The sequence below is a fragment of the Micrasema longulum genome, unplaced genomic scaffold (genome assembly GCF_059751315.1).
Source record: "Micrasema longulum isolate JH-2025_06_02 unplaced genomic scaffold, ASM5975131v1 h1tg001557l, whole genome shotgun sequence".
NCBI lineage: Eukaryota > Metazoa > Arthropoda > Insecta > Trichoptera > Brachycentridae > Micrasema > Micrasema longulum.
In genome coordinates, this window is record NW_028278740.1 from 700306 (window position 1) to 726528 (window position 26223).

Here is a 26223-nt window from a genome sequence, read left to right on the forward strand (position 1 = left end):
ACAATCCCCTACCCTTCCGGTGAGGTGTCCACTTCTAATTCGCTCATATCTTTCTTGTTCATGTACTTTTATGAATAAAATTGCATTTTAAAAAGAAGGCATGTAAAGGCAACTGACGGTAAATGATGTACTGTGACATTTATTTTGAAATTTACAATGGCATCTATACGGTTTTAATATGGAACAAAATAAAAAATTATTAATGTAAAATAGTTTTAATAATACACTAAAAAAATATATTATTTAGATTTTTTTACATTTTGTCCTTTTGAAACCATTTTCATTTTGGCTTTTAATGCTTTTACATTTAATTTAGTTTTACTGTTGTCTTTTTTAGTTTCCATGGGTTTCTCGGGCGGAGGAATGAAGTCTTTGTGTCTTCTTTCTTGTCGAGCTTTGGCGGCCACTGCGTGTTTTTCTTCCTTCTCTTTCTGAAGCCTGTTCTTCTTCTGTTCGTCGGCCAGGAAATATTCTCCGGAAGCTAGCTGCATATCCACCTTACTCTCCTGCTGCGGTGGAGGGAACGGAGTATACGGCTTCTTCTTATTTTTATTCTTGGGTTGCTTTCGTTTGCTGAGGTTCTTGCTGGCGAACTTAGGGAGGAATCTCTCCCAGCTTTCATTCTTCAGTTTAGGATCTCTAGCCAGTTCCCTCTTGATCATGAGGGCCTTCACATTGTAAATAGGATGGATGTTGTTCATAGTGTCTTCAACAATACGCCTCACTTGTACTAATCCCTTGTACGGCCCTAGTGCGGCCACTGTACCACCCTGAACTAACACATAGCAGTTGGTGAGCAATTCGATGGATTTCAAAGTACAACCATTTGGTCCGATCAATCTTTGCCTTCTCTTTACATACTTTTCCTTATTACTAATCATAGATGATATCTTTATTATATCTGAACCAATATCATCCTGGAGAACTCTTGCCGCTTGTTCGAATGGTACACTTCTTGATAGTAATTTTATCATATCACGAGCTTTTATTATGATATAAGGATCCCAAGTTTTTCGAGTTGTTTTCACAGACATACTTCCTTCCACGAGATCAAGTTCGGCAGTGATAAAATATTCACTTAGTGATTTCTGAACTAAAGGCCAACATTGACGCAAATATTTTTCCCGATAACTTGGAAATAAAGTAGCGAAAGAACTTTCTTCAAGCAACCTGTGAGGATTATCTTCGGGCTTAAATTTTGGTATTTTCATGGCCCACGCATTGTCAATAGGACCAGATTGAACTGGTTCGGTTTCGTCGTTGGAGTCAGACATTTTATAAGTTGATAGTTGCACGAGGTACGTTTTTAGTTTTTATTATTCCGTAACCAGATATTAAAAAAAGTATTTTCTGAAAACGCAAAAGGATAAATAAACTATTTTCAGGTTATGTCGTCCGTTGCACTGACATTAGGATTAGACCATAGACTAAATAAAATTCGTAGGTGTTTCAGTGTTGCCAACTCGTCATGAGCAAATGTCGCTAAACGGAGGTTCAAAAGTCGCTAGAAGTCGCTAGATCTTAAGATGTTCTCGTATGACGGAGGGCTGGGGGGGGGGGGGGGGGTATTTCAGTATGGGACTTTTTCTAAAAACTAAAAAAACAACCTCTTGATAGTGAGGCTAAGTATAGGTCATTGGGGCTGATCGAGTCGGCAGTGGCCTTCCCTGGACGTCTATTCCGTTTGGGCAACCATCTACTTAACATCCTGTATATTCCTTAAATTATACCTATTGTATACCTACAATAACTGCTCGTATTTGACTGATATGTACCTGTATATAATTTAAATAAATCACTTGCCTTAGTTTACTGCTATCGATGTAAATATTGAAAAATATATTTTTTAAATAGCACAAGTCGTAAATATCGGGAGTGTTTGATGTCTTTCAGGACAACGGCTGGCGCATCGAGGGATTAAACTGTGCAACTCTGTTATAAGCGTAGACTATACCTTGGCTGCGTAATCTATAAGTGTGAAAGTACTATAATTGATTTTATGAATCGTAAACGTAAACCTACTATGTTCTTTCACTGGTAACCCCCATAAACGTTGATTTTTAAGAATTAGCCGGTCGTAAGTAAAATTTAAAAAATAGTCGGAGAAATGTCACACTAACAAAAATTTATAATCCCCACCACTCACCTTTCACCTAACTTTTTAAAATTATTGTTATGGATTCAAATAATTCAAAAAATAATTTATATGTCATGATACTTTTACACGATTTTTAACTTTGTTTTATATTATTTGTAGAACTTCATTAAAAGGTTGTTTTTAAATGATTTTTTAATTTTAATTTTCATGTTTATTAGACATTTTGTTATATTATCGCCTCTGATCGCGTAATGTTTGTTATTGTACTGTATACTTCAATTATTAAGCTAAATAATAACATAAAATTTGAACGCGGATAGCTGCGGATGGCCAAGTTATAGGTTTTTTTAAAGGATGAAATAAAAAAAACAACTTTTGTTTAAAATGTAATAAACTGCGATTTTTTATTTATTTTAGGTACTCCAGTACCTCGGGTACAAAAACAGTGAGCCGTAAATATCTTTACGATGAAATACAACAGCAATATTTGTCTAATTTGGATAAAAAAAGTCAGTACATATAAATGGAAAATCACATTTTGTCAAACGGTGATACACCAGATGATTTACGCACTTTAAAACAAAGATTTGCGTACTTTAAAACACCAATAGAAGAAAAATGGTCTAAATCCAAGCAAAGAAAAAAAAGCCAAGAAAAGAAGCATTATTTTTTAAAACCAATAATGCTTGGTTAGAAGGAACAATTAAAAATGCCTTATTACCCATAGGACAGCTGTCGGAAGAGGCAGATGAAGCCTTAAATAAGCACTTTCGATTATATCGTAAAAACTACACAAGAATGTTCTCGAGGGAGGAATGTAACCTTGATATTTACAGTTGACTACTGTTGAGTTTACACTCATTATTATTAAGTAGCATGAAACAAACAAAAAACCAAGATCATTTTGCCCTGAAATCAACATGTTACTACCAGCTGACCCAAATATCAAATTTAATATTTTAGACACGGATCAAGAATGATCTATTAATGAATAATCAAATCCTAAATATGTGTTTGCATTTAAATTATTAATTTGTGCCTAAAATATTTTATAGTTCGTGAAATCTGTCATTAAAAATCAATTTTGTGTTTTTTAAGTTCACGTGTTTTTTTTTCACCTTTTTGCCGGAAAAATATTCTAATTTTACAAAGGGCAATACTTTACACAAAAATTTAGCATTTAAAGTCAAAATGCACTGTAAAATAATTTTGAACGCCTAAATCATTTAAATCAATGTATGTGCGCCCGTCTACGAAAGACGGTGGCGATGCAGCACTTAATGTAATAGTTCTACATTATCTCTGCACTCAATGTGAAGACAACAGTGACAAACAGCTTTTCCGATCACTGTTAAGTCCTATACGGGACCAGCATCTTTAACAAAGAAATCTTTACAAAAAATGTAGGTCTAGTTGTTTATTTAATTGTTTAAAATACAATATAAATACGTTCTACAAAGAACAATAGAAGTGTCGTAGTAAAAAAGTATTCAATGAGCTCGATTTCGAATATCACGTAGATTCTATTTCACCCATAAGCCAATCCAAGTAATGAGCTACTCTTGTGTAGAGACCAGGAAAAGTACCTCCACACTCTTTTCCTGTTGACGTAACGCCAACAATTGCGTAAAGATTTTTATTTTGAATCAAAATCTTCAAAGGTCCACCGGAGTCTCCCTAAAAATACATAAAATGTTAGTTAAATTACTTTTAATTTTCCCATGTTATGTTGTCCTAATACTAAGAACTAGGACAGCATAAATAAGATATATTTACATTTAAAGTCAATTCGAATCTTTAATAAACTTTGCTGATGTTTGTGTAGCTAAAAGTTTTCATATAAATCATTATAATGTGCATGCTTCCACAAGCGAAGATTGCTTGGTTCACCGACAGGAACAAACACATAAAAAAAAATATTATGAAAATAAAACTTTGTTATTAGTGTTACACAATTTTATTTTTTTACAAGAATACTAAGTACTACAGTTTTGATAGAGCACTTCTCCCATCGACGGGTGGTAAAAAAGTTTGGTATAAAAGTGAGTTTGATATCACCCGTCGATGGGAGGAGTGCTTTCCTAAAACTGCAATAATGTTCTAATAAAATTGTGCAACGCTAATAACAAAGTTTTATTTTCATAATAATTTATAATAAAGTGTTACCAAGTGAATGCCGATTCAATTTATAACATAAACATAGGCTTGATAAACATTCGGACGCAGTGTACCTACCTGTTACAAGGAAAAAAACATTATATTTATTATTACTGTAGCTTTTTAAATATAGACGGGTAACGAGTAATGAGAAATTTCAGTGGTTCTTTTATTTGTTAATAGAAAATCAGACTAAACAAAATTAAATTTGAAAAAATTGTGTTTCGTATTATCATCGCTACGATTTTTTTAGAGTTTTGTAATTTTTTATTCACTCCCCGCATGACGTCACTAGTTCTCTTCGGTAAGTTGTCCTGATTGGTGGGTTGGCGTCCCGGAAACCGGAAATCGGAATAACTTGTGACGTCATTTAAAGTAGTTAATTATTATTATTTTTTTCATTTATTTTCGAGAAACTTCACGGTACAATTAAATACTCTATTTTTTACCGAGTGTAAATAAAATGAATTTATATACAATTTCAAGTAGTACTGAACTTCCTCATTGTATCGCTAAAAAAATCAAAAGCGGCCAAATTTGTTTTATATTGTTGTCAATTATTTCAACTAATATTAGTATGAAAACTAGTTGGCAACCATGTTCAGTAGCGACAATTTTATGCAGGTACCTAAATATCTAGTGGACAGAAACAAAGGTGCCGTGCCTACTTTTGAAATTGATTAATTAAATTTAAAAAACAAAAAAGTGATTTCAACCTGACACGTGTCGGATCTATTAGTTCCATGAGCGCATAGCATGGATTGTGGAATTCCATCTGGGTTATTTTTCGCAAATCTGTCGGTCGTATTGTGTTTTTCGGTACAAGTTTTAGCATCAATCACATTCAGGTATGTCTTTAGCATGATATTTGACTTGGTACCTGAAAATTAATAAAATTGGACATGTTATAGTCAATGATGTGTCAGTGTTCAAATGTGCCAAAAATTAAGATTTCGCTGCTATCCAATGAGGAATATATATATATATATTTTCACATTGTGAACAATAATAAATAGTAAAAATAATATTATCTCACTCGGGTTACCCGTGCCGAGGATTCTTAACAATATATTTTTTTACATGTGAGAATATACAAAGAAGACTTAATATACGAGAAATTACAAAATGTTAAGACTGTTTTACATACTACGTATTTATGTACCTATATATTTTATTTCTGTACACCTTTATTATAAAACGCACAATAAAAGAACAAACTGTACGTTTGTGGAGCATGTGATTCAATATTGGTTTGGGCTAATGAGACAATCCATTTTACTTCTAGGTACTCACCTCCACTATCCATTTTTTTAAAATCAAGTAGAGATGCGAAACGCGTAGTAGATTAAAAAAGACTCGCTGTCTATGCCAGTTCACCATAAATATAAAGCTGTAGGTCGCGCTCTTTTACGCTGCTTCACATTTACTGACTACAAGTTAAGTTCCGGAACTTAAGTCGAATGGAACACAAGACGGGTGTTTAGTACGGCATTTAGTGTATACATATAAATGCTTCTATAACCTTTTTATGCAAAATCGTATGATTTCCTTACTTTTTATAAGACTACAGCCTTAACTCGAGCCCTCTTTACACTTACGAGCTCTCGCCGTCATGGAAAACCGTTATTTGACAGAATTAATAGACGTTGACATCAAATTATTTGGTAGACGCATTGATATATTAATACATAGACATGCCCTGAGCCCTCAAAAATGATGACACCTAACTCATGCCCAAACGCTCAGTCATGCCCAAGGTGAATTTAGTTGTTCTTCGACCGCCAGCTAGGCGTGACTTCTAGAATCAAAACAAAAATGCTTACTTGTGTCATGAATGTAAAAACCTTTCGGATAAACATCGTTAAAATAACTACGTAACTTTTCGTTGGTAATATTTGTTCATGAGTGATTAACAAAACTGAAAACAATTAATATTCAGTTATAAATATTGTTTTTTGTAAATGCCAAACTACGCCTAGCGGCGCATTTGCGAAGCTCTTCTTAGTTACAGTAATGCATTGATAGGAATGTGTTTTAAAAATATAATAAACATGAATTAATGTTATCTTTACAATCCTAAAAACCCAATGAAAGGAAATAAATGGGTCGAAATCATAAGAAAGTTAAGGATAGAACCTGATTGAGATCCATCGAAAGCGAATGTCGATTATTTACGTCAAAATATTTTTTTTTTATGTATAAAAAAATTGTATCCTCCAATTGTTAGTAGCATATGCATACTCGTTGAATGCAGCTCCGGATAAATAAATAAACTTAGTAACCTTGGGTATGTTTTCGTGTCACTACTTTTGAAAATATTTTACTCTATAGGGCGTGTCTATGTATGTATTATATGTCAATGGGTAGAATATTCAAAGATAAAAAGGAGTAGGTGAATGTAAAAATAACCAACCGTTTTCAGTGTTCCCCCAACCCGCCACTATGACTTCGGATTTTGGGTCCTTAATGTCATTATGCAAGCAAGCAGGGTGTACGTCAGTGGAAAATTTCACACTTCTGCTCAATCTAAAATGCAAAGAAAAATAAAAACAGCGGTGGCTTTGATTAAAAAACGACGGTGGCCAATTCCCAAACATAAGAACAGGATGTGTGATTTGAAAAATATTTTGAATAGATGTTTACATAAATCGGTATCATTCAAAATAACGTAAAAATCATTCACTCTTTACCTGTATAGAAAGTTGCTCGGTTGAAATATTATTTCGTACATTTTAATTTTATTCCGCTTTTGTTGAAAATTCGTAAATGAATTTTTTGCCAAAAACTCTTCGGGAATATAAAATTTGTACATGTTTTTAAGGTAAATAAACAAAATATTAACAAATTACAACGAAGATGGAGAATATTTTAGAGAAGGGAATATGGAAGTCTGGGCATTTACAAGGCTTTTGACCCGTCATTGGCTGGTTTGAGTTAAGTGTAATAAAAAACATTATTTATTTATAAAATATTTTTATAAATTACGAATGTTGTTTTGCTACTTAAACCAGCCAACGACAGGCTGGTTTAAGTAACCACTTTACAAGCCCTGTAAATGCCTAGACTTCCATATTCCCTTCTCTAAAATGTTCTCCATCTCCGTTGAATTTTGTTAATCTTGATGACTCCCTAAGGGTTGAAGTCCAGTTTTTTGACTACAAACATTTGGAGAAACTCAAAATATTGTAAACAATATATTGTTTACGTGCATTAACTTTGCGGTTTAAATTTTTTATTAATGTTTGTAAATAATAGTATTTAATCACTTGCTAACTTTTAATGTCTACTGGTTTCGAGACGAACCCGTCTCTTCGTCAGGAAACTCACTACGCCAACATGCAAATACTAAACTACACGTTCACCATACCATCACCGTAGTATACAGAGTATTTACGAAAAGATACATAATTTACATGCAGAGTTAAAAGGGATGCACATGTAGGATTTAAGTAGTTGAGGGTTTGGTTGGAGTTCCTACCCCAGTTAGAGATTGACAGAGAAGACACGAGGTTGCTGTTTAATGCGTATTTATTACATGGCGAATAAGACACAGCACTTGGTTATGTAGCACGAGCGTAGCGGCGATGATGGGTTGAAGTAATTGCACTTGAACTACATGCTGGATCTGTGTGATGTCGTCGAGCTGGTCTGACGTGAACTAAACTGACTGATGTTGTTAGGCTGATTGAACGAGCTGACTGACGTTGGCTGCGTCCTCTGGTTTCTTTATAGACGACGTTCCTTTGTAGTTCATTTCTTCATGGTAGGGACGATGTTAATGTACTGTAGAACGATGCCCTCCGATTTCATGTGAAATACTCAGAGTTGCATTTTACGAATGTATTGGATTCGATTAATGCATGATGACATTGCATCGTCGGTCATTAGTCTATTTTAGGTGAACTAATTTAACACGTGTGTGTCATCGACTATGGACTATGAACCCTACAGCACCCCCCTTCCAGTGAGGTGATCTCACGATACATGATACCACCATGTCCGAACATGCACTGTACGTGCACGCGCACGAACATGCATGTATTTTAGTATTTGCATGTTGGTGTAGTGAGTGTCCTGACGAAGAGACGGGTACGTCTCGAAACCGGTAGACATAAATAGTCGGTAAGTTGTTAAATACTTATATTTACAAACATTGATTAAATAAATTAAACGTCACACAGTGTGTTTAAACTGTCGCATCGAAAACCACGTTGATCGGCATGAGAAAGACAAATGTGCATATTTAAAAAAAAAGCATTTTACAACTAAAAAAAAAAACAAATGATTGCTAACTTCTACACGGGAGAAAACAGGAGTAAGGGGGGGGGGGTAGCTAGATCCACCGCCTCGCTCCTCTTTTGTCTGCTCTCCCCTTTCCTCTGATTCTGATCAGCGGTGAAGATGAAAAACTTTCTTAGGATTTTACGGCCGTTCAGACCTTCAGAGTTTTTCTGGGTTTTTGGACGCTGCATTCCGAGCCGAAACGTAGGCAAAGAGTACGAACAACACGCAGCACAAGAACCCAGAACAGTGATAAGTAACGAATGACAACACATTTTGGATGACACGTAGCGTTTACAAACGATCTTCGCCCAAGAACGAGCAATGCACTTTCTTCTTTTACTGGGCTTATTTCGTTTCTTTTTCATTTTCAACGGCTGCAAAAATATTAATATTCTTAGATGTGACGCTCTATCCGAATAAAGCAGTGGCGAGCCGTGCTTTATCTTATAGTTAATTTACAAAAAATGATTATTAATTTGTGCCTAAATACAGGGTGTTCTTTAAACCCTGTCACATCTGTCACAGAAACAATCATTGGTGTGAAACAGCTCTTAATACAGTAATTGATGACTGGAAAGAAGAAATCGACAAAAATAAATATGTATTAGCAGTTTTTTTAGACTTTAAAAGAGCATTTGAGACTATTGATAGAACAAGAATGTTAGAAAAATTAAAATTAATTGGAATAAGAGGAAATGCCTTAAATTGGTTTCAAAGCTACTTAAATAACAGATATCAAATAACGAAAGTTAAAAATATTATTTCGAATCCGATAGAAAATAATTTAGGAGTACCCTAAGGCTCAGTGCTAGGGCCCATATTGTTTATCATATACATAAATGACATCGGTAAATCTCTAAAATATTGTAAAATCCAACTCTTTGCAGATGATGCACTCGTTTACATATTATGAGATAATTACAACACAATGATAAATAAAATCAATTACGATTTAGAAAATATATCAAAATGGTTAAAAGTAAATAAATTGAAATTGAATATATCAAAAACAAAATATATGAATATAGGGAAAAAAACAATACCCCAGGGTTACAAAATTAATATTGATAATATGAATATAAATTATGTGGACGAAATAAAGTATCTCGGGGTCTACTTGGATAGATATTTAAATTTTAAAAAACATACTCAATACATAACAAAAAAAAAATTAAAAAAATTTCATTTATGGGAAGATTACGAAATGTAATAGATTTAAAAAGTAGTATTTTTATACATAAAACAATAATATGTCCACACATAAATTACTGTTATTCCATTCTTTTTTTATGTAATGAAGGAGAAATTCAAAATATACAAATTCTTCAAAATAAGGCAATGAGGATTATACTAAAAAAAATATATTTTCTAATGTAGAAATAATGCACAAAGAAATTGGCTTCCTCCCAGTAAAGCAACAAATTAAATAAAATAATTAAGGGGATGAATAAAATAAAAACAATAATAAAATTTAACCAACAATGTCATACATATGAAACAAGGGGTAAAAAAAGATAAGATTACCAATGAGGAAAAAACAGAATCTCAAACTCATTGTACAAGAGATTGAAGCTGTACAATGAGTTACCTGAAGAAATAAAAGAAATCGATAAAATTGAAATATTTAAAATTAATTTGAAAAAATATGTAATTGAGAAATTTTGATAAAAAAATTGTAATATTATTTAAAGTTTATATTAGTTCTTAAAATGTTATGAACTAACTTAATAGAGCATAAATAAATAAACATCCGAAACCACGATGATCAGTATGAGCAAGAAGACATATTAGCATAGTAAAAAAATATTTAGAAATAAGAAAATTTAAAAAAATAAAATATAAAAAAAAAACAAATAGTCGCTTACTTCTGCAGGGAAGAATCGAGGGGGGCGTGGCCGTGCGGTTGACGGTGTATCAGACTCCCCCCTCCCCCTCCTCGTTTCTCCCCTGCAGAAGTAAGCGACCGTTTGTTTTTTTTCTATATTTTATTTTTTAAGATTTTAGTCGTTCTAAATATATATTTTAATGTGCCAATATGTCTTCTTGCTCATACTTATCATCGTGGTTTCGGATGTAACAGGGTTTAAAGAACACCCTGTATAAGTACATAATATGTAAGTAACATAACTTAAAATGACTGTTTTTTCTGTGGTCCTGTAAAAATCAACTCAAACAACAATTATTATTAACCACGCGATATACGCAGCTTTATTCTACACTATTTTAATACATTACTTGCAAAAAAGTTTTTTAACAAATACCACAATGACATTCGGCAGATATTTCCATTATGGTTTAACTGTCAATACTGAGCACTGCCCGATTCTTTTTAAAATATAATAATAAATAATGTCAAAAACGGCCACTGCGAACGTCACATGTCCTATGTGATACAAAATATACCAACAGTATCCTATCAAAGTAAAATAGCCCTTCGGAAATAATGTTCGAAATACTAGTTTCCAAATAGTGAATCTTCAGATACTTTTGGTGCAAGCTTGTTTTAGTACTAAAAAAGATGACTTAGGTAAAATATGGTGTAATTTTTTGTATGGAGAATAAGCTAAAGTAATCGGCTAGTTTCATCATTCACTGAGAACGGGTTGGGCGTTAGGCGCACTTATATATGTATTTTTTTTGTAGAAAGATATAAACGGTGGTGGTGATTTTGAAAACAATTATTTTATTTATTTTCCCATAAACATGGTAACTGTAAAACATTATTATCGAAAGTCAAATATAATGGTAAGCTTTGCATAATCGCTTATTTAGACGATTCGCCACTGGAATCAAGCCATGGTTTTTTCTGAATTTTACCCAGAGCAACCTAATTTTCCTTCCCTATCCGCACCTAATGGTGCATAGGTCACTTCATTGGTACACCAATCGCAGGGTATCTTGATCATTTTTGTTAAATGAAGGTAAGATGATCAGTCTTAAGCTTCAGGTACCAGCCCAGGGACTATGAAATATTTTGGCATGAAAACCAATATTACTTCTTGCTCGTACCGATCGTCGTGGTTTTCGACATACAGTATAACACAATTTTCGTGCTTCGCAAAAATTACCCAAGTTGGAACAGTTTAAGCATACTTCAGTAAAGCGATGTCATGTCTGTTGGTGGAGCGTTTATATTCTGGATGAACTGTGAAATTGTCTACCAGATAGTCAGTTTCCCTTGTATTTCCCGAAGTCAAGTTGACAGTGCCGAGTCGAACTAAATATGGACGTATTCTATAACAAATAATAGTAAAATTAGATTATATACGCGTATTTATATAAACGTATTATGTATTATAATATACAGTATTACCAAATAGAGAAAGGTCAATGAGTTACAACTTTAGTTACGTATGTTAGAATTTAATATTACAAAATTTTACATACAGGTTTATTAGGTGGGACAGGCGAGGTAAAATATTGGTAGGGAGTGGAACGTTATGATCGAAGAGGCCAGATAGGAATTCAGGGTGACAATTGTTTACTGGGCATCCAAAAGATGTGGTTAAAATGAGAAAAAAGAATCTTGTGTTGGTAACTTCGAAAGTGGGAATATTTATTTCATGATTTTTTATGTACTTGCCTTGCTTTGTTAAGTATGCAGTGGGCTGCAGTCAGGATGTGGTAATGAGATACAAGTGTTCCTCCACAATTGAACTGCAGTTCTTGTACATTTTGACCTTCTTTTGTTATGTTCACCATGTATCCAATGGCTGCCTAAATCAAAAAATTACTGGATACTCAAGACAATAATCACTTATAGGAGTTCAAACACTTTTGTTTGCAGTTTTTGTCAGTAAGTAGATTACGTATTTGAGAATATTCGAGAAGATCGCGCCATTCGCGTTTTCCCAAGTACCATTAAATAGTTGTATTTATTTAAAGAGTAGGCTGTAGGTATTATACGGATTAAAAAACTGATCAGATTTCGATTAAGAACATGTTGTGGCGTCAAATACATAAATTCATTGAAATTCTTATATGTACGCAACATTTTTGTGACAGATTCTGCGCAGGCATATACGCATACTATGTAAAATCGGAAGCCCTCATGACACATTTTAAGACGCCAAATACTAACATTTAAACTTTATCATGGACATGATGCGACATGATATATTAATTTCACCTAAAATTTTACAACATGCTCCCTTTAAAATAAAAAAATAAAAACATTAAAATATATCAGGCTCAAAAGAGAAATGAAAGCTAAAGATCTGGCCTTTAGAAGGAGATTATATTGAGTTTTTTTTTGTACTTGATTTCATTTTAATTTCAATTTTCTGTCTTGTACATAATTTGTTATGCATATATTTTTTCATAGTAGTAAGATTTTGGAATTAAGTAGAATTCAAGGATAATTAATATGGTATTTAAGAGCTTAGGAAGCACGTTGACTAGTAGCAATCATACGATTCAGTACGAATTGATGCGTTGTGAATTTTTGTGTAAATTAATAAAAATACAATAAAAAAAAACCATTTTTTTTTTTACTTAAACCTCATTTTCTGATTGAAAATCTGAACGCGCGTGTGCTCAATATTGTTGGCAAAAGACCGTTTTCAAACCGCAGTAAAAATCCACCGGCACGACAAAATAACAAGGTGGATTGATTTTTATCGTATGACAACTATCTTTTTATTTCATGGCTGGTAAACGCACTAACGAGTACTTCTTGAGGCAGACTAATCTCAACTCGATTTTCCTTTGCAAAAATTTTACCCGCGATTATCGTAGAAACTAAATAAATTTAACAAAAAAAACCGAGCATAATTTTACCTTTGCGTATTATTTATGGCGCATGTCCGCAAACTCATTTTAAAACAGAGAATGATGAAGTTCAGTGCTACGAGAAATTTGATAGAAAACTATTTTTTCTTACCCGCTGTAAAAATTAGAGCATTTGATTGTGCGGCAAGCTTTCTCGAAAATAAATAAAAATAGATTTTTATAAAAATTAACCATTTTAAAATGTAAAATTCTGGTCAACCGCTGTTTAAAATAGGCAATCAATTATGTGGTGTGTTAGATTTCCGGTTTCCGGGAAGCTGTGTTTATTGTGTTTTCATACGTACGGGACTATCTTTTTATATGTCAGCCCGACGACAATACGTGGCATGACGGGTGGTATATTTTCAAAATAACAATACTCTAAAAAATCATGGCGATGATATTACAATACATAAAAAAAGACATTTGAGTTAGTATGATAACAAATAAAAAACATAAAAAAACCACTGAACTTCCTCACTATAAATTATCAAATTATTTCCTCTTCCGTGTTATTTTATTTTAATGTGAAAATGTTAAAGATCATGTACATAACTTATTTTTCAGATTTTGGACCAGTTTTTTCTGGTCTGTGTAATATAGCCACAAACTCCCTTATAAACCAAACAAACGATGTAAAATTTTGTAGTGTTTATGATCACGTTTTTTAGAAATTATTTAACTTACGTAGACGCAATGTTCTTATTTTCATTTAGTATAATATTTTTAAATAATGCAATTAAATAAAATTGACTGACCATATGTGGGTATTCACCGGGTGCAACTTCTTCTCCGTTAATTATTTGTCGCACCACAACGGAATCTCTACTGTTGTATTCGTTACAAGCTGAAAAAATATACATTTGTAATACAATCAAATGAAATGATTAAGATCGAAAATAACTAAATAATTATCATTTATTTATTACCATTTTCAAAAAAGTTTGTAGGTTTTATTCTTCCACAGCAGATATCACCGTTATCGCAACGTATTGGAACCGATTGCCGCCCAAAAAATTTGTCCCTGAAATATAAAAAAGAAATGTAGTATCCTGGCAGCGCAGCACCGTCGGACACCCCGTCAATGTTGGTAATATCCGGGCAGCCTCGCCGAGTCTTCGGTAACACCCGGGCAACGTTGGTAATACCCGGGCAACGCCGGTAACACCCAATTAAGACCCATTTCACGCAATGGTAAAAATTTAAACCGCACGTACAAAAAACAAAGGGTGGTTGATATTTCTTCTTTTTTCTTCCTATTCGGTTCCTCGGTTTGAAGGATCGTGACCACCACGCTTCCGGATGAGTCTCCCCATCCTTCTCTGTCCTCTGTGCCATTCTCGTGGACTCATAAAGTGTGGCATCTGTGACTCTCTTGATTATATCTGTCCTCTCTCCATTTGAAAACTTCCTCTCCCTCGTCTACCGTCAACTGTTCCAAGCACGATCTGTCCCATCTGTGCCCAAGAAACAGAGTGTGCGCTACTCGCATTGTGTGTGCTCGGATAAACGTATGGAGACGGTCCTGCGCCCTGACCGATGTACTCGCAGCAGACGTATCCAACTTCTGTAACGCAATCCTCTCACGTTCCCTGGCCCTTAGTGTCCATGACTCTGAGGCGTAATGGAAGACACTAAACACCAGCGATCTGACCAGCCTCACCTTGGTTGCCCTCTTAACGTGACAGTTAATATTTATTGTCAATGGCGGTACTTCCATAGAAGAAGCCCGGCGGAAACTTGCTTAGCATGCCATGCATATTTTCACAAGATATTTATTTATTTGGTCTACAAACACAGAAATATTCAAATAAAAAAATTAACTACTTATTTTTCATCAATCACTAACTTGTAAACACAAATAAAATACATATTTAAATAAAGTTAACAATATACATCATAAAAATTAAATTATTGTAATAATGATTCATTAATAAAAAAACATATTTTGTATCCACATGTAAACACCAATAAAATACACATAAAAATAAAATTAACAAACATAAGTGATTCATAATAATAAAAATAAAAATAAGTATATAGTTTTATTCCACTTTTATTTATAAATTTTTACCAGTGACTGAGTTTCGTCGTGACCGACGTTGTCAGACTAGTGTATGTCGGTCACGACGATACCCGGCCACTGGTAAAAATTTATAAATAAAAGTGGAATATAACTTAACTATATACGTATTTTTTAATTATGATTAAAAATGCAGTTCCACCTAGAAATGTTAGTAGAAAAACTCAATAAAAGTTATTCAAATTACATTATTGTAAAAAAATCATATTGTTTATCTTTATGATGATATTATGTCTGTCTAATATGTTTGTAATTTGCCTTCTGGGTGCTTTGTAGACTATACTACTGTAGTGAAGAAAGCATAAATCATGTTTTCAGGCAAGTGAGTTAAAAATATATATACGTACATACATAGGCTTGCTTAACTCGTAAAAGCTAGGCACGCCACTTTTTATTGTTTTCTATTTAGTTTTAATTATGTTTAGTTATTAATGGCGGGCAAAAGAATTATCAGTAAGGAGGCCGACTAATATCCACTTTTTCTCTTTTTACTGGATTTTCATCTGAGAGTAGCCGCGGAATATTTTTTTAATAAATACAAAATAATTTAATAAATGTGACACTTGTGAAATGGGCATGGCGAAGATAAAAATTCACACGCCGCGATAAAATAACATGGGGTGGATTTAATATTATATTGTTCGGACCAAATCCATATCTACCTACCTGTCCTTCCCATTTTCTAGCGCACTCCATGCAACAATAGTACTGCGTGTGAGTGCCGGTAACAACATTACAGATCAGTACAAAATCTAACATTAACGAGTGAAGTGCTTTACTAACATTTCCACAAGCGAGCTGTGCCTGCGTCATTTTAGACCGCCAGATCCATCCAGACAAGCTGTGCCAGCGTCTTCCGACCGCCAGCTTCACCAGGGTTCCAGCACTCGTCACGCCACATCCATCAGCAGGTTAGTGGAGTTGCGCAACCTTACTTCCCTAACAATACAGTCCACTTACTAAATTTTCCTCCTCCTAGGACGAGGTATTCTTCACACCTCGTCCACTCCTCAACATACATAAAACGACAAATATTTACTTAGTGTAAATTCACTAAATATATTTAATACACTGACCGGTTTAAAAACTTGACTGTTCCTTCGTCAATGCTTTAAAATAAAATAACATTAAATATTTTACTTCTTACAAAAAAGTATCTTAAGTGCATAATTTGCTAATATTATGTCTTAAGTGATAATTTTTTTTTGTCTAAGTTACCATTTCTTAGAAAAAATACAAGAGTATTTCACGTTTTTAGCAAAGGAAATATTATTTAACATGGAAAATCATAAAGTCACCGCTTCAAATATTAATTTCAATATTTTTATTTAATGGTATGCAAACGTACGCCATGGCACCGACTGATCTTTACGAGATTTATTTTTACAGGATGTTTACCTGAGAGTAGCCACTACATAAATACCGTGTTGTGGCCCCGTGGCTAGTCTCGCGGACTCACGGATCAAAGGTCTAAGGTTCGCACCCCTCTCTACCACAATTTGGTTCCCATTTTCCAATAAGAAGTTATTTACAACTCGCCAAAATGCCCCCACAATTGAAATATCCCAGACTCCTCAGAGTAATAATGGGCCAAGATATAGAGGAGCCCAAACGTAGGAAAACCATTCTATGACTATTGGGTATTAAGTTAGCAATAGTTCGCAGCAAAACAATAGGCCGTACTCAGGTTGAGAATTGCAAAATGGATTTTAATTTGCATTTTAAATAATTTTAAATATGTACCTATGTATTTATTATTGCAGGGTTATTCCAATTAATTTTTCTATAATTCTCCTATATTTATTTATAAAACTGAAAATACATGTTTATGTTTATTTTAAAAAAAATATTTATTCACAATATATTATTATATCTATTGAGACAAAAATCCCAATTACATTGAACCTAAGTCCTGTGTTGAGTTTGTTTGTTTGTCCGTCACATCTCCGAAACGGCGAGTCGTAGCGGCCTGAAATTTGGACACGTCATTTTAGATGCGATTTCAAGGTTAACGTTGCTATTTTCGAGTGAAATTTTAATCGACCTCTACTCGATAAAGACTCGAACTTTATATGGATGCCTAGTGCGGCCCCGACATATTGCGAGTAATCAACTGTCATTATCAACAGTAAACATATTTTAATTCACAAATTTATCTCCTGAATTGAGAAAAAATAGTATCTGAAGTAAATAAAAGGAAAGTTTTTAAGCAACATAATACACGTGTCGGGACAATAAATGCCAAAAATCAATGTAAATCATGGGAAAATATTCGAAATCAATAACCTGTAAAAACTGACACCTTTAACACCTTTGACGCTCCTACTGCTGCAACCAAACATACTGCAATTCACCATAGTCGATTTTTATTTATTACAACGTAAATATCCAAGTTATTTACAAACAAAGCCAAGCACAGCTACAAAAGCATCCGATCGAACCGTAATGTTTATGTTGTCAAGCAAAACAAAATGGCCACCAATTTGTTGCTAATCAACAAACCAACATCGCTTGGGTTCTATGAAACGTAGTGATAGGGCTTCTCTATAGGTTCACGCATTATTACTCTGAGATATATCTCTTATCCTATATTGCCCGATTTTAGATACTGAAAGGGAAAACATGCTGAATGACTTGACAGAGGTGACAAGGCCGATGTGGAATCCAAGCTTATTGGCTAATCCAACTAACGTTAAAGCATTTTTTCATTTTGTGAGCGAATGGGTAGAAAAATGGGAGGAACTGGGTAAAGGTCTACCATGAGTACTAAATCAGTTTAAGATAAAAGGATACATACTTGGGTACTAGGATTGGTTGTCTGAACTGAACTCTTGTCCGTCTGTGTTGTTCTTGTCCCATATAAGGGAAATGGTAAATTACAAATCTAAATAGTAGACTAACTCAAGAGAACTACGCGCCGACCATGCTCTAGGCCCCGTTTCGTCTGCTTTAAGGTCTGAGAGATTGTTAGGACGATTGAGGTCTTTGCATAGGATTGTTTCTACTGTTGGTATTAGGAAAATGGTTTTTGCGAGGAATTCAGTACTATGACGAAAAGTAATTTCGCCTGAGTTCGATAGGGATCATGTTAGGATCTGTGTTAGGATTTTGCCGGTAGTGTCTTGATAATTTGATGTTCCTCTGTGATTTGTTATAGAAACGTATTGTTTTTCTTCTGTTGATTGAGTGCATGTTGTATAGGGCAAATTATTCTAAAGTTTCCTATATGTATTTGGGTTTCGTGTCGTTGATTGATTTGTTTGTATTACTACGTTCTTCCTTCCTTTCCGATGCGGGATCTGGAGCGTGCGGCCGCGGTCTCAATTTGGAACTAACACTGTATTCCTCCACTGTCATACTGGGAAATTAGAAAAAGGTGATTGTGCTGACCATGTGTATTTGATTGATCACAAACTGACAATACTGCAGTGAGGGGTACAATAAAAGTTTTTAAAGTTTATTTGTTTGGTTATTTTCGCGGTTTGATTGTAAAGAAACATTAAATTTTCGCTTAATAAGTTTAAAAAAAAATTGATATGCGAAACTGAAGAAAGACTCAAGTCTTTATGAACAGTTTCGGGAAAGGGGTGGATGCTTTCATTGTATTACTCTGAAAATTTAACCGTATCGTGGGGATTTGGTCGATACATATAGAATGGGCCGAATGTCGAGTAGGTACTTTCTGCAATTAAGTAATATCGTCAAACTTACAATGAAGGATCGTTACATTCTTCTAAAGGAACACATTGTCCAATGGTCGAATCTCTTCGTAAACATTCCAAATCTGTAAAAAATAAATAAAAACATGTCTAAAATAAATAAAAACATGTCTAAAATAACATAGGTACATTAATACTTAAAAAATCATCATTATCATACCCATAATATGGTGTATGGGGTGGTGACCGACCGGTTTCGTTCGGTTAGTAAATAAAACGAGTTTCAACAATGTTTGAGCATGTCCAAATGCTTGCAGACTGGCTGGATTTCCTCCCTAGGGAGTTATTTATTTTAAAAATTATTTCAACAGAGAGGGAAAATATTTTTGAGAAGCGAATATGGAAGTCTAGGCATTTACAGGGCTTGTGACCTATTGTTAGCTGGTTTAAGTGGCCACTTTACACACTGTGTAACATTCACCTTTCTGCCCATGTTTGAACATCCACATTTCCTCAACTCTTCCATCTGTTGACTTTTGTGAAGTAAAAGAGCTGAAACCTTTATCACGTGGGTGAGATTCATCCGGCTGAACCAAATCACCTACTAGGCAACGCTTGAAATTTTTTTTCCAATTTTTATATTTAAGTATAAAAATTGGAAAATTGGAAGTATAAAAATAGGAAAATTGTTTTCAAGCGTTGCCTGCGGTGATTTGGTTCAGCCGGATGAATCTCACCCACGTGATAAAGGTTTCAGCTCTTTTACTTCACAAAAGTCAACAGACGGAAGAATTGAGGAAGTGTGGATGTTTAAACATAGAAAGAATTGTGAATGTGAAGTGACATCTTGAACCAACTAATGACATGTCGTAAATGCCTAGACAGTGTGTAAAGTGCCCGCTTAAACCAGCCAATGACAGGTCATAAGCCCTGTAAATGCCTAGAATTCTATATTCCCTTCTCAAAAATGTTTTCCCTCTCTGTTGAAATAAATTTAAAAACGAGTTTCGGTCGCGGTTACGTTTGCGATCGAAAATTGTACGAAACTTCAACCACTTCGAAACCTCCGATCGGGATGTGTCGGGATGTAACGTTCGGGTGCATTACTGCTCGTGACTTGGCCTCGTGACCCTTAATTTGTCAACTATAATTAGTTGTTTTTAGATCTTTCATATTTATATTTTTGCAATTCCTTATAGTTAATAAGTTAAAATTCTTATGACGTACATTGAAAAATTGTTACATATAAGATCTTTTAAATTACAGATATGTTTGAAGTAAAAAATGTAGATACCGTTGACAAATATTATTATTTCCTGGAAAAATTAGGCTGGACCACCAAATACAGCAGTATATATTTATATATATTTTTTAATTCTTTCAATACAAACAATTTCCTGAAAACGGTTTTTTTAATTTTTAAATTATTTTTATTGAAATTGGAAATAAAGTAGGGCCTCGACAATCCGGATAGGTAAAAAACTGAATCTTGGCGGATCACCAAGGCTTCCGGATTGTTGACTGTAATAATTTATGGTAATTAATGAAATAAACATGCATGGTCAATATATTCATGAACCAATTATGTAAGCGCGTAAGAATATATGTATCTCTCTTTCCCAAAAATAGCGACAAACATAGTTGTCTGAGGTTCGCATCCCGATTTACTACAAATAAGTTTCTATAGGTAAATAATTTACAAGTGAAATATTTCGGTAAGTCGATAAGAAAGCAAATGTTCCTCTTAAAAAATAAATAAAAGCGTAGTGATTGGCGCGTTCGCCTACCGTACTTGAGATCCCCGGTTCGATTTTTGGAAAGGTCGGCATTTTTATTTATTTATTTTATTAATTTATTTATTCAAAAAGGAACGCGATTCATAAAAAAAGAAAAGAACCCGCTAAACCGCGTAACTAGCTTTTCAGCAGGCTTTATTCCTGTGCAGAGAATTTTGTGAACAGGAGTTATTATTAAAAACTAAATGATATACAACAAAGAGGAACTGCAATTCTTGGTAACAAAGGTCTACGATGTATGCAAGGGAAGCGATTTGCTGATGAATGTCGATAAACCAAATGTGATGGTTTTTGAAAGAAATGAAAGTATGACTAAATGTGAAATCACTGTGAATGGAGTTATACTAAAATAAGTAGAGGAATTTGCGTACCTGGGAAGTATGTTTACTAGGGATGGAATGACTGAAAGATATTGAAAGGAGGGTGAGTGCTGGGAACAGAGTGAACGGAGCACTTAAATCAACCTTGGCAAATAAACGTTTGTCGCAAGAGGCAAAATTAGCAGTTCACAACGAGTCCTGGTCCCGACCCTGATGTATGAGAGCGAAGTATGAACTTGGAAAAACAGGGATGAAAGTAGGCGGAATGCTGTCAAGATGCGATCTCTCAGGCGAATGTGCGGTAAAACTATGCACGATAGATGCACAAATGTTGAGATCCGTACCTTATGTAAGGCTGAGACAAGCATTATCGACAAAATCAAGAAAGGAGCTCTGCTCTGGTTTGCACATGTAGAACGAATGGACAGCGAAAGAACGGCTAAGAATATTTACAATGTGAATGTTGATGGATGCAGAAATAGAGGTAGACCGAGAAAGACATGGCATGACCAAATCCAACAAATACTTGAAGATGGACATGTCAAAAGTCGGAATAATCGGCGCGCGTGCATGAGAAGATGTATGAATGTAAAAGAAGCGAGATATGTATGCAAAGATAGAGTGCTGTGGCGTTTTATCCTCTCTGCCTACCCTTACGGGGAAACGGCGTGATGGTTTGTTGTTGTTGTTGTTATATAGGTACATACGTATTTATGAAGTTATTAGAAAATGTTTGAAAAAAATATAAAAGTAAATATTGAAATTGAACCAGTAATTGTAAACGTGAAATTAGTATCAATATCAATAGTGCTTTCTCTATTGCATATTAGCCATTCGGTTTTTGCGGTCAGTGGGGAAGTTCAGTGCTATTTTTTTTCTTAATAGACTATTAAACTAAGCCAGTTTTTTGTTTTAATTTTGATGTATCGTATTATCAACGCTATGATTTTGTCAAGTTTTGTATTTCTGAAATTACTCCGCATGTGACGTCTCAAGTTTTCTTCCGCTTCTTCTCGGTCAATTCTCCCGATTGGTCCGTTGACGGCAAGTAAACCGGAAATCTTTCACATCTTTCTTATTATTTGTTGATTCATAAGAACTAGTTACATCGTTCAAAGTAATTCGTTTTTATTTGAAAAAAACATATTTTTTTTCGTACATTTTCAAAAAATCTTTGGGGTACAATTCAATACTTACTCTAATTTTTACCGCGCGTAAGAAAACATTTTTATATTCAATTTCCCGTTACACTGAACTTCTTCCTTCTAAAGAATATTACCAGTTCATTAAATCTGTAAATTTGTTTTTGTGATGTGCGGATCTGAAAAGAGGCCACAAGATTTTTTTAACGGATCCGGGTAAGTGGAGGGAGGTTTCAATACAATATTTAATTGCAACCGAAGCGTAAAATTGATCACTTTACCTTCATGTAACAGATGATCAAGATACGCTGCATACGGTGTAACAATGCAGTCACAGCAGTATGAAGACTCGTATTGACAGAAAGGTTTAAGGTTAAGATAGAAAAAAAAATATACGTGGGTAGGTGCACATATAATAAATATTATATTATAATTCGTCGTATCAATAATGAACACAATTCCAAGGAAAAAATATGACCTTTGACATTAAAGTTTTATCGACCATAAACAAGATTTGTTATAATATGTTATTATTATCGTAGTAAGAGTAAACGACTTACCGGCCTAAAAAAAGTTAGGTTAAATACAGTTTTATGTTAAATAGTAAACTAAAAATCCACTGATAAAAGAAGCCTTTTTGTACATTCATACTCTAGTTTTTGTTGTTATGATAATTCCTTTAATTCTTGTAAATTTTAATCAAAATATTATTAATGGTAGAATTTTGAAAGAAATATCTAATTAGCTGAAAAATATGCCATAAGTCGTTAGAACTTCCAAAATGAATATATGGGAGCAATAATTGATTTTTATATTTTTACTTATATTTATTTTTGCACCACAACAGGCCAGGAGGCCCAATTACAGATGTGAATTACTTCACAGAACACTCAGGCTTGAGAAAAATCACATTTTAATTTTAGTGTTCTCACCGGGAATCGAACCCGGAACCTTGCGTGTGTGAGTCAAACGTCTTGACCACTACACCACGGAGGCCGCCTGAAGCCGCGATGAAGCCTCGTCGGCTATAGATTTTGCTAGGAGAGTTTTTGGGCGGTGCTATATTAACCCATTATTTTAAATTTTATTTATTCATATATATGTACATTACAAAATGGAATATCTTAATTCATACATATGGAAATAATTAAAATAATAAGCTTACATTAGGTATGTATAAAAATAACACATAACTATACATAATATCCAGAGAATAATATGTTAAAAAAGTAAGAGAATCTTGTGACAAAAAACTCCCTCAGAGACGTGAAAAATGTCAACGTCCAAAGTAATATTGTTCAACATAGAGATAGCCCTTCCAACAGGCATAACCATTGGCAGGTTGGTCTTGTATATTGGAATGTGAAATAGTCTATTCTGACACTGTCTAAGGTACATAATATATACTCCAAAAAAATAATAATAACGTATCCCAAACTCTATGAGACCGAGAGCCCGGTGAGTTGGGATAGAACATGATGGAAAGTGGAAGCATGTACATTATTTGGTATTATCTCTGTTTCACTTTTCTGTGGCTATCCGCTTTCTGCATAACTACGTTCATATTTAAGCTGCCTTTGTTTCCAACCAATACAACATACCACACACTTTTGGCCAAATGTGTCGGGAATATACCATTATATACTGCCGAAATAACAAAATCATATTTAATGATTTTTTTCATAAACCCAACTTTTGCGAATAATCTTTTAGGAAAATACCGTATTTCAAAAGTACACGTGCAAAACTTATTTTATACTGTTTTGCATATTGTACACGAAATAAAAAAAACACGAATGTTGTTCCATCTATTTTGTGTAATTATATAATTGAAGATTTGCATGTAAAATTGTATTTACTTATACCTACAAATTGTATGTTTTCAAGTATCTTATAAAATAAAATTAATATAACTCATTTGCCCTTTTTGTTAAAAACGCAACAAATATTATTTAGCTAAAAACTTTTTTTAACTTAACTTTTTGTAGACCTAATACAAAAAGAAAAATGCCCTTTGGGTAAGGATATAAAAGCATTTTGCCTTTCACACTTCACCACATGAAATTTCCAATTACGTATACTCTTGCAACTTGCAAATATAATATACTTTTCATTACATTCACACACGAAATACATACACAAACGTTTGTGTCAAAATACACACCTAAAATATACCCGGGAACTTAATTGGTACAAAAATATTTTTTTGATGGAAATTCATGAATGTACACAGTAAAAAACTTAAATTATCCGGATTAATGCGTGCCTACTTGAAATAATACAGAGAATTGGAATCACATAAAAAACTTACGAACATGTCCACCAAATTAAATTTAAATCAAATACTGCTCCTTTTTTTTTTTTTTAAAGAAAAAGAAATATTTGCGTTCTTATGATTTACCCAAATATTTAATTTTGAGGGCCATTTTCAACGAGTTGTAAATAACTCACTATTAGAAAATGGAATCAAGTTGGGGTAGAGTGGAATTCGAACCACAGACCTTTGGTCCGTGAGTCCGAGACACTAGCTACAGGACCACAACCCGATCTATTTTTTATTTCCTGATAACGATCTGGATCCGGCAATCCGGGTGTCTGGAGTTTGGATAAACGGAGCTTTGCTGTAATGTGACTGTTTTTTTGCAGAAATACATGAATAAATATATGGCACTAATACGTACTTTTTGCGGTGCATAAAGTTATCCCATAAGCAAAGATCAACGCACATTTAATAATGGAATCCATTTAAGAAATAATTTTACTCGTTTGTCACACAAATTTTATGACTTTTGACATGAAGACTATTCAAGTGTTATCGAAGTTTCCTCGTTGGGTTCAAACATTCGACTGGAGGCAGAAAGTGCCAGAAATTAGTCTGAATAAACTGAATTAGAGGTGCGGTCTTCGCGCATAGATAATAATATAGAAAATTATATGATTTAATTCTCTATTCTCGTATCAGAATTTAGAAATAAAATGCTGTTAGCTAGTGGAGAAACCACTGCTTTAGAAGTAGGTACTAGTTAAAAGATATATTATTTTCATATTCATTTATTTATTGATTATGCGGCACAAGTACCTTTTAAATTGTAAAATATAACAATAGATTGAGTTGGTTGGATATAAAAAAATATAAAAAACTAAAAAACAATATTTAAATATGGGTATAAAAAGAAAAAGAAAAACAACAAGAAATAAATATACAAACAGGGTGTTCTTTAAACCCTGTCACATCCGAAACCACAATGATCAGTATGAGCAAGAAGGCATATTGACACATTAAAATAAATTTTTAGAACGAATAAATTAAAAAAAATAACATATTAAAAAAACAAATGGTTGCTAACATTTGCAGGAGAGAAACGAGGAGGGGAGAGGGGGGAGTCTGACACACCGTTAACCACGCGGCCGCGCCCCCCTCGCTTCTCCCCTGCTGAAGTAAGCAACCATTTTTTGTTCTTTTTAATATTTTATTTTTACAAATTTTATTTTTTCTAAATATTTTTTTTAAAATATGCCAGTATGTCTTCTTGCCTATACTGATCATCGTGGTTTCGGATGTGACAGGGTTTAAATAACACCCTGTATATATATACATGTATGTATGTCAGCGTACAAAAGATATAAATAATATACAATGAATAAACACCAGATCATTAGCATAAGTAGCTTTTGCAAATAATTTGTAAATTGATACTATAGAACATCATAAAATTGATTTATTTATTAATATATTACGCCTGTTTTAACGCCTACGGGCTTTTACATTTATTAGAAATACATTTATTTGCAGAAGTGAAAACACAAGTATGTACATTTAGTTAAAATTACAGATAACATAAGAAAAACCAAAAAATTCAATAATAAGTAAAAATAAAGAAATTTACCAACATAGGTATATGGGTATATAAAAA

At 33.7% G+C, this 26223-nt stretch overlaps 2 protein-coding genes across 3 annotated transcripts; both read right to left on the minus strand.

Annotated features, from left to right (window-relative positions):
* Positions 1-196: 196 nt before the first annotated feature.
* dbe (KRR1 small subunit processome component homolog dbe) lies at positions 197-2006 on the minus strand. Its single transcript, XM_088236435.1, has one exon. It carries the CDS (start codon positions 1272-1274, stop codon positions 240-242), a length of 1035 nt encoding a protein of 344 aa, XP_088092561.1. The 5' UTR covers positions 1275-2006; the 3' UTR covers positions 197-239.
* Positions 2007-3500: 1494 nt separating this feature from the next.
* On the minus strand, positions 3501-25160 carry LOC148274924 (serine protease snk-like). 2 transcript variants are annotated; one of them, XM_088236433.1, is made up of 9 exons: positions 24991-25160; positions 19104-19176; positions 14239-14333; positions 14068-14156; positions 12123-12256; positions 11633-11773; positions 6669-6781; positions 4972-5135; positions 3501-3775 (listed from the first exon to the last, which is right to left on the minus strand). In XM_088236433.1, exons 1-9 carry the CDS (start codon positions 25052-25054, stop codon positions 3611-3613), a joined length of 1038 nt encoding a protein of 345 aa, XP_088092559.1. In that variant the 5' UTR covers positions 25055-25160; the 3' UTR covers positions 3501-3610. The 2 variants fall into 2 exon arrangements, with proteins under 2 accessions (XP_088092559.1, XP_088092560.1); XM_088236434.1 differs by lacking the exon at positions 24991-25160 and adding an exon at positions 22365-22488.
* Positions 25161-26223: the final 1063 nt, after the last annotated feature.

Coding starts and splice junctions, on each gene's coding strand:
- dbe (XM_088236435.1), bottom strand. CDS start 1,274: ATGTCTGACTCCAACGACGAAACCGAACCAGTTCAATCTGGTCCTATT.
- LOC148274924 (XM_088236433.1), bottom strand. CDS start 25,054: ATGGATTCCATTATTAAATGTGCGTTGATCTTTGCTTATGGGATAACT. Junction 19,177..24,990: donor AACTTTATGCACCGCAAAAA/GTACGTATTAGT, acceptor TATTTTTTACAG/ATTTGGAATGTTTACGAAGA. Junction 6,782..11,632: donor CATGACATCGCTTTACTGAA/GTATGCTTAAAC, acceptor TTTGCATTTTAG/ATTGAGCAGAAGTGTGAAAT.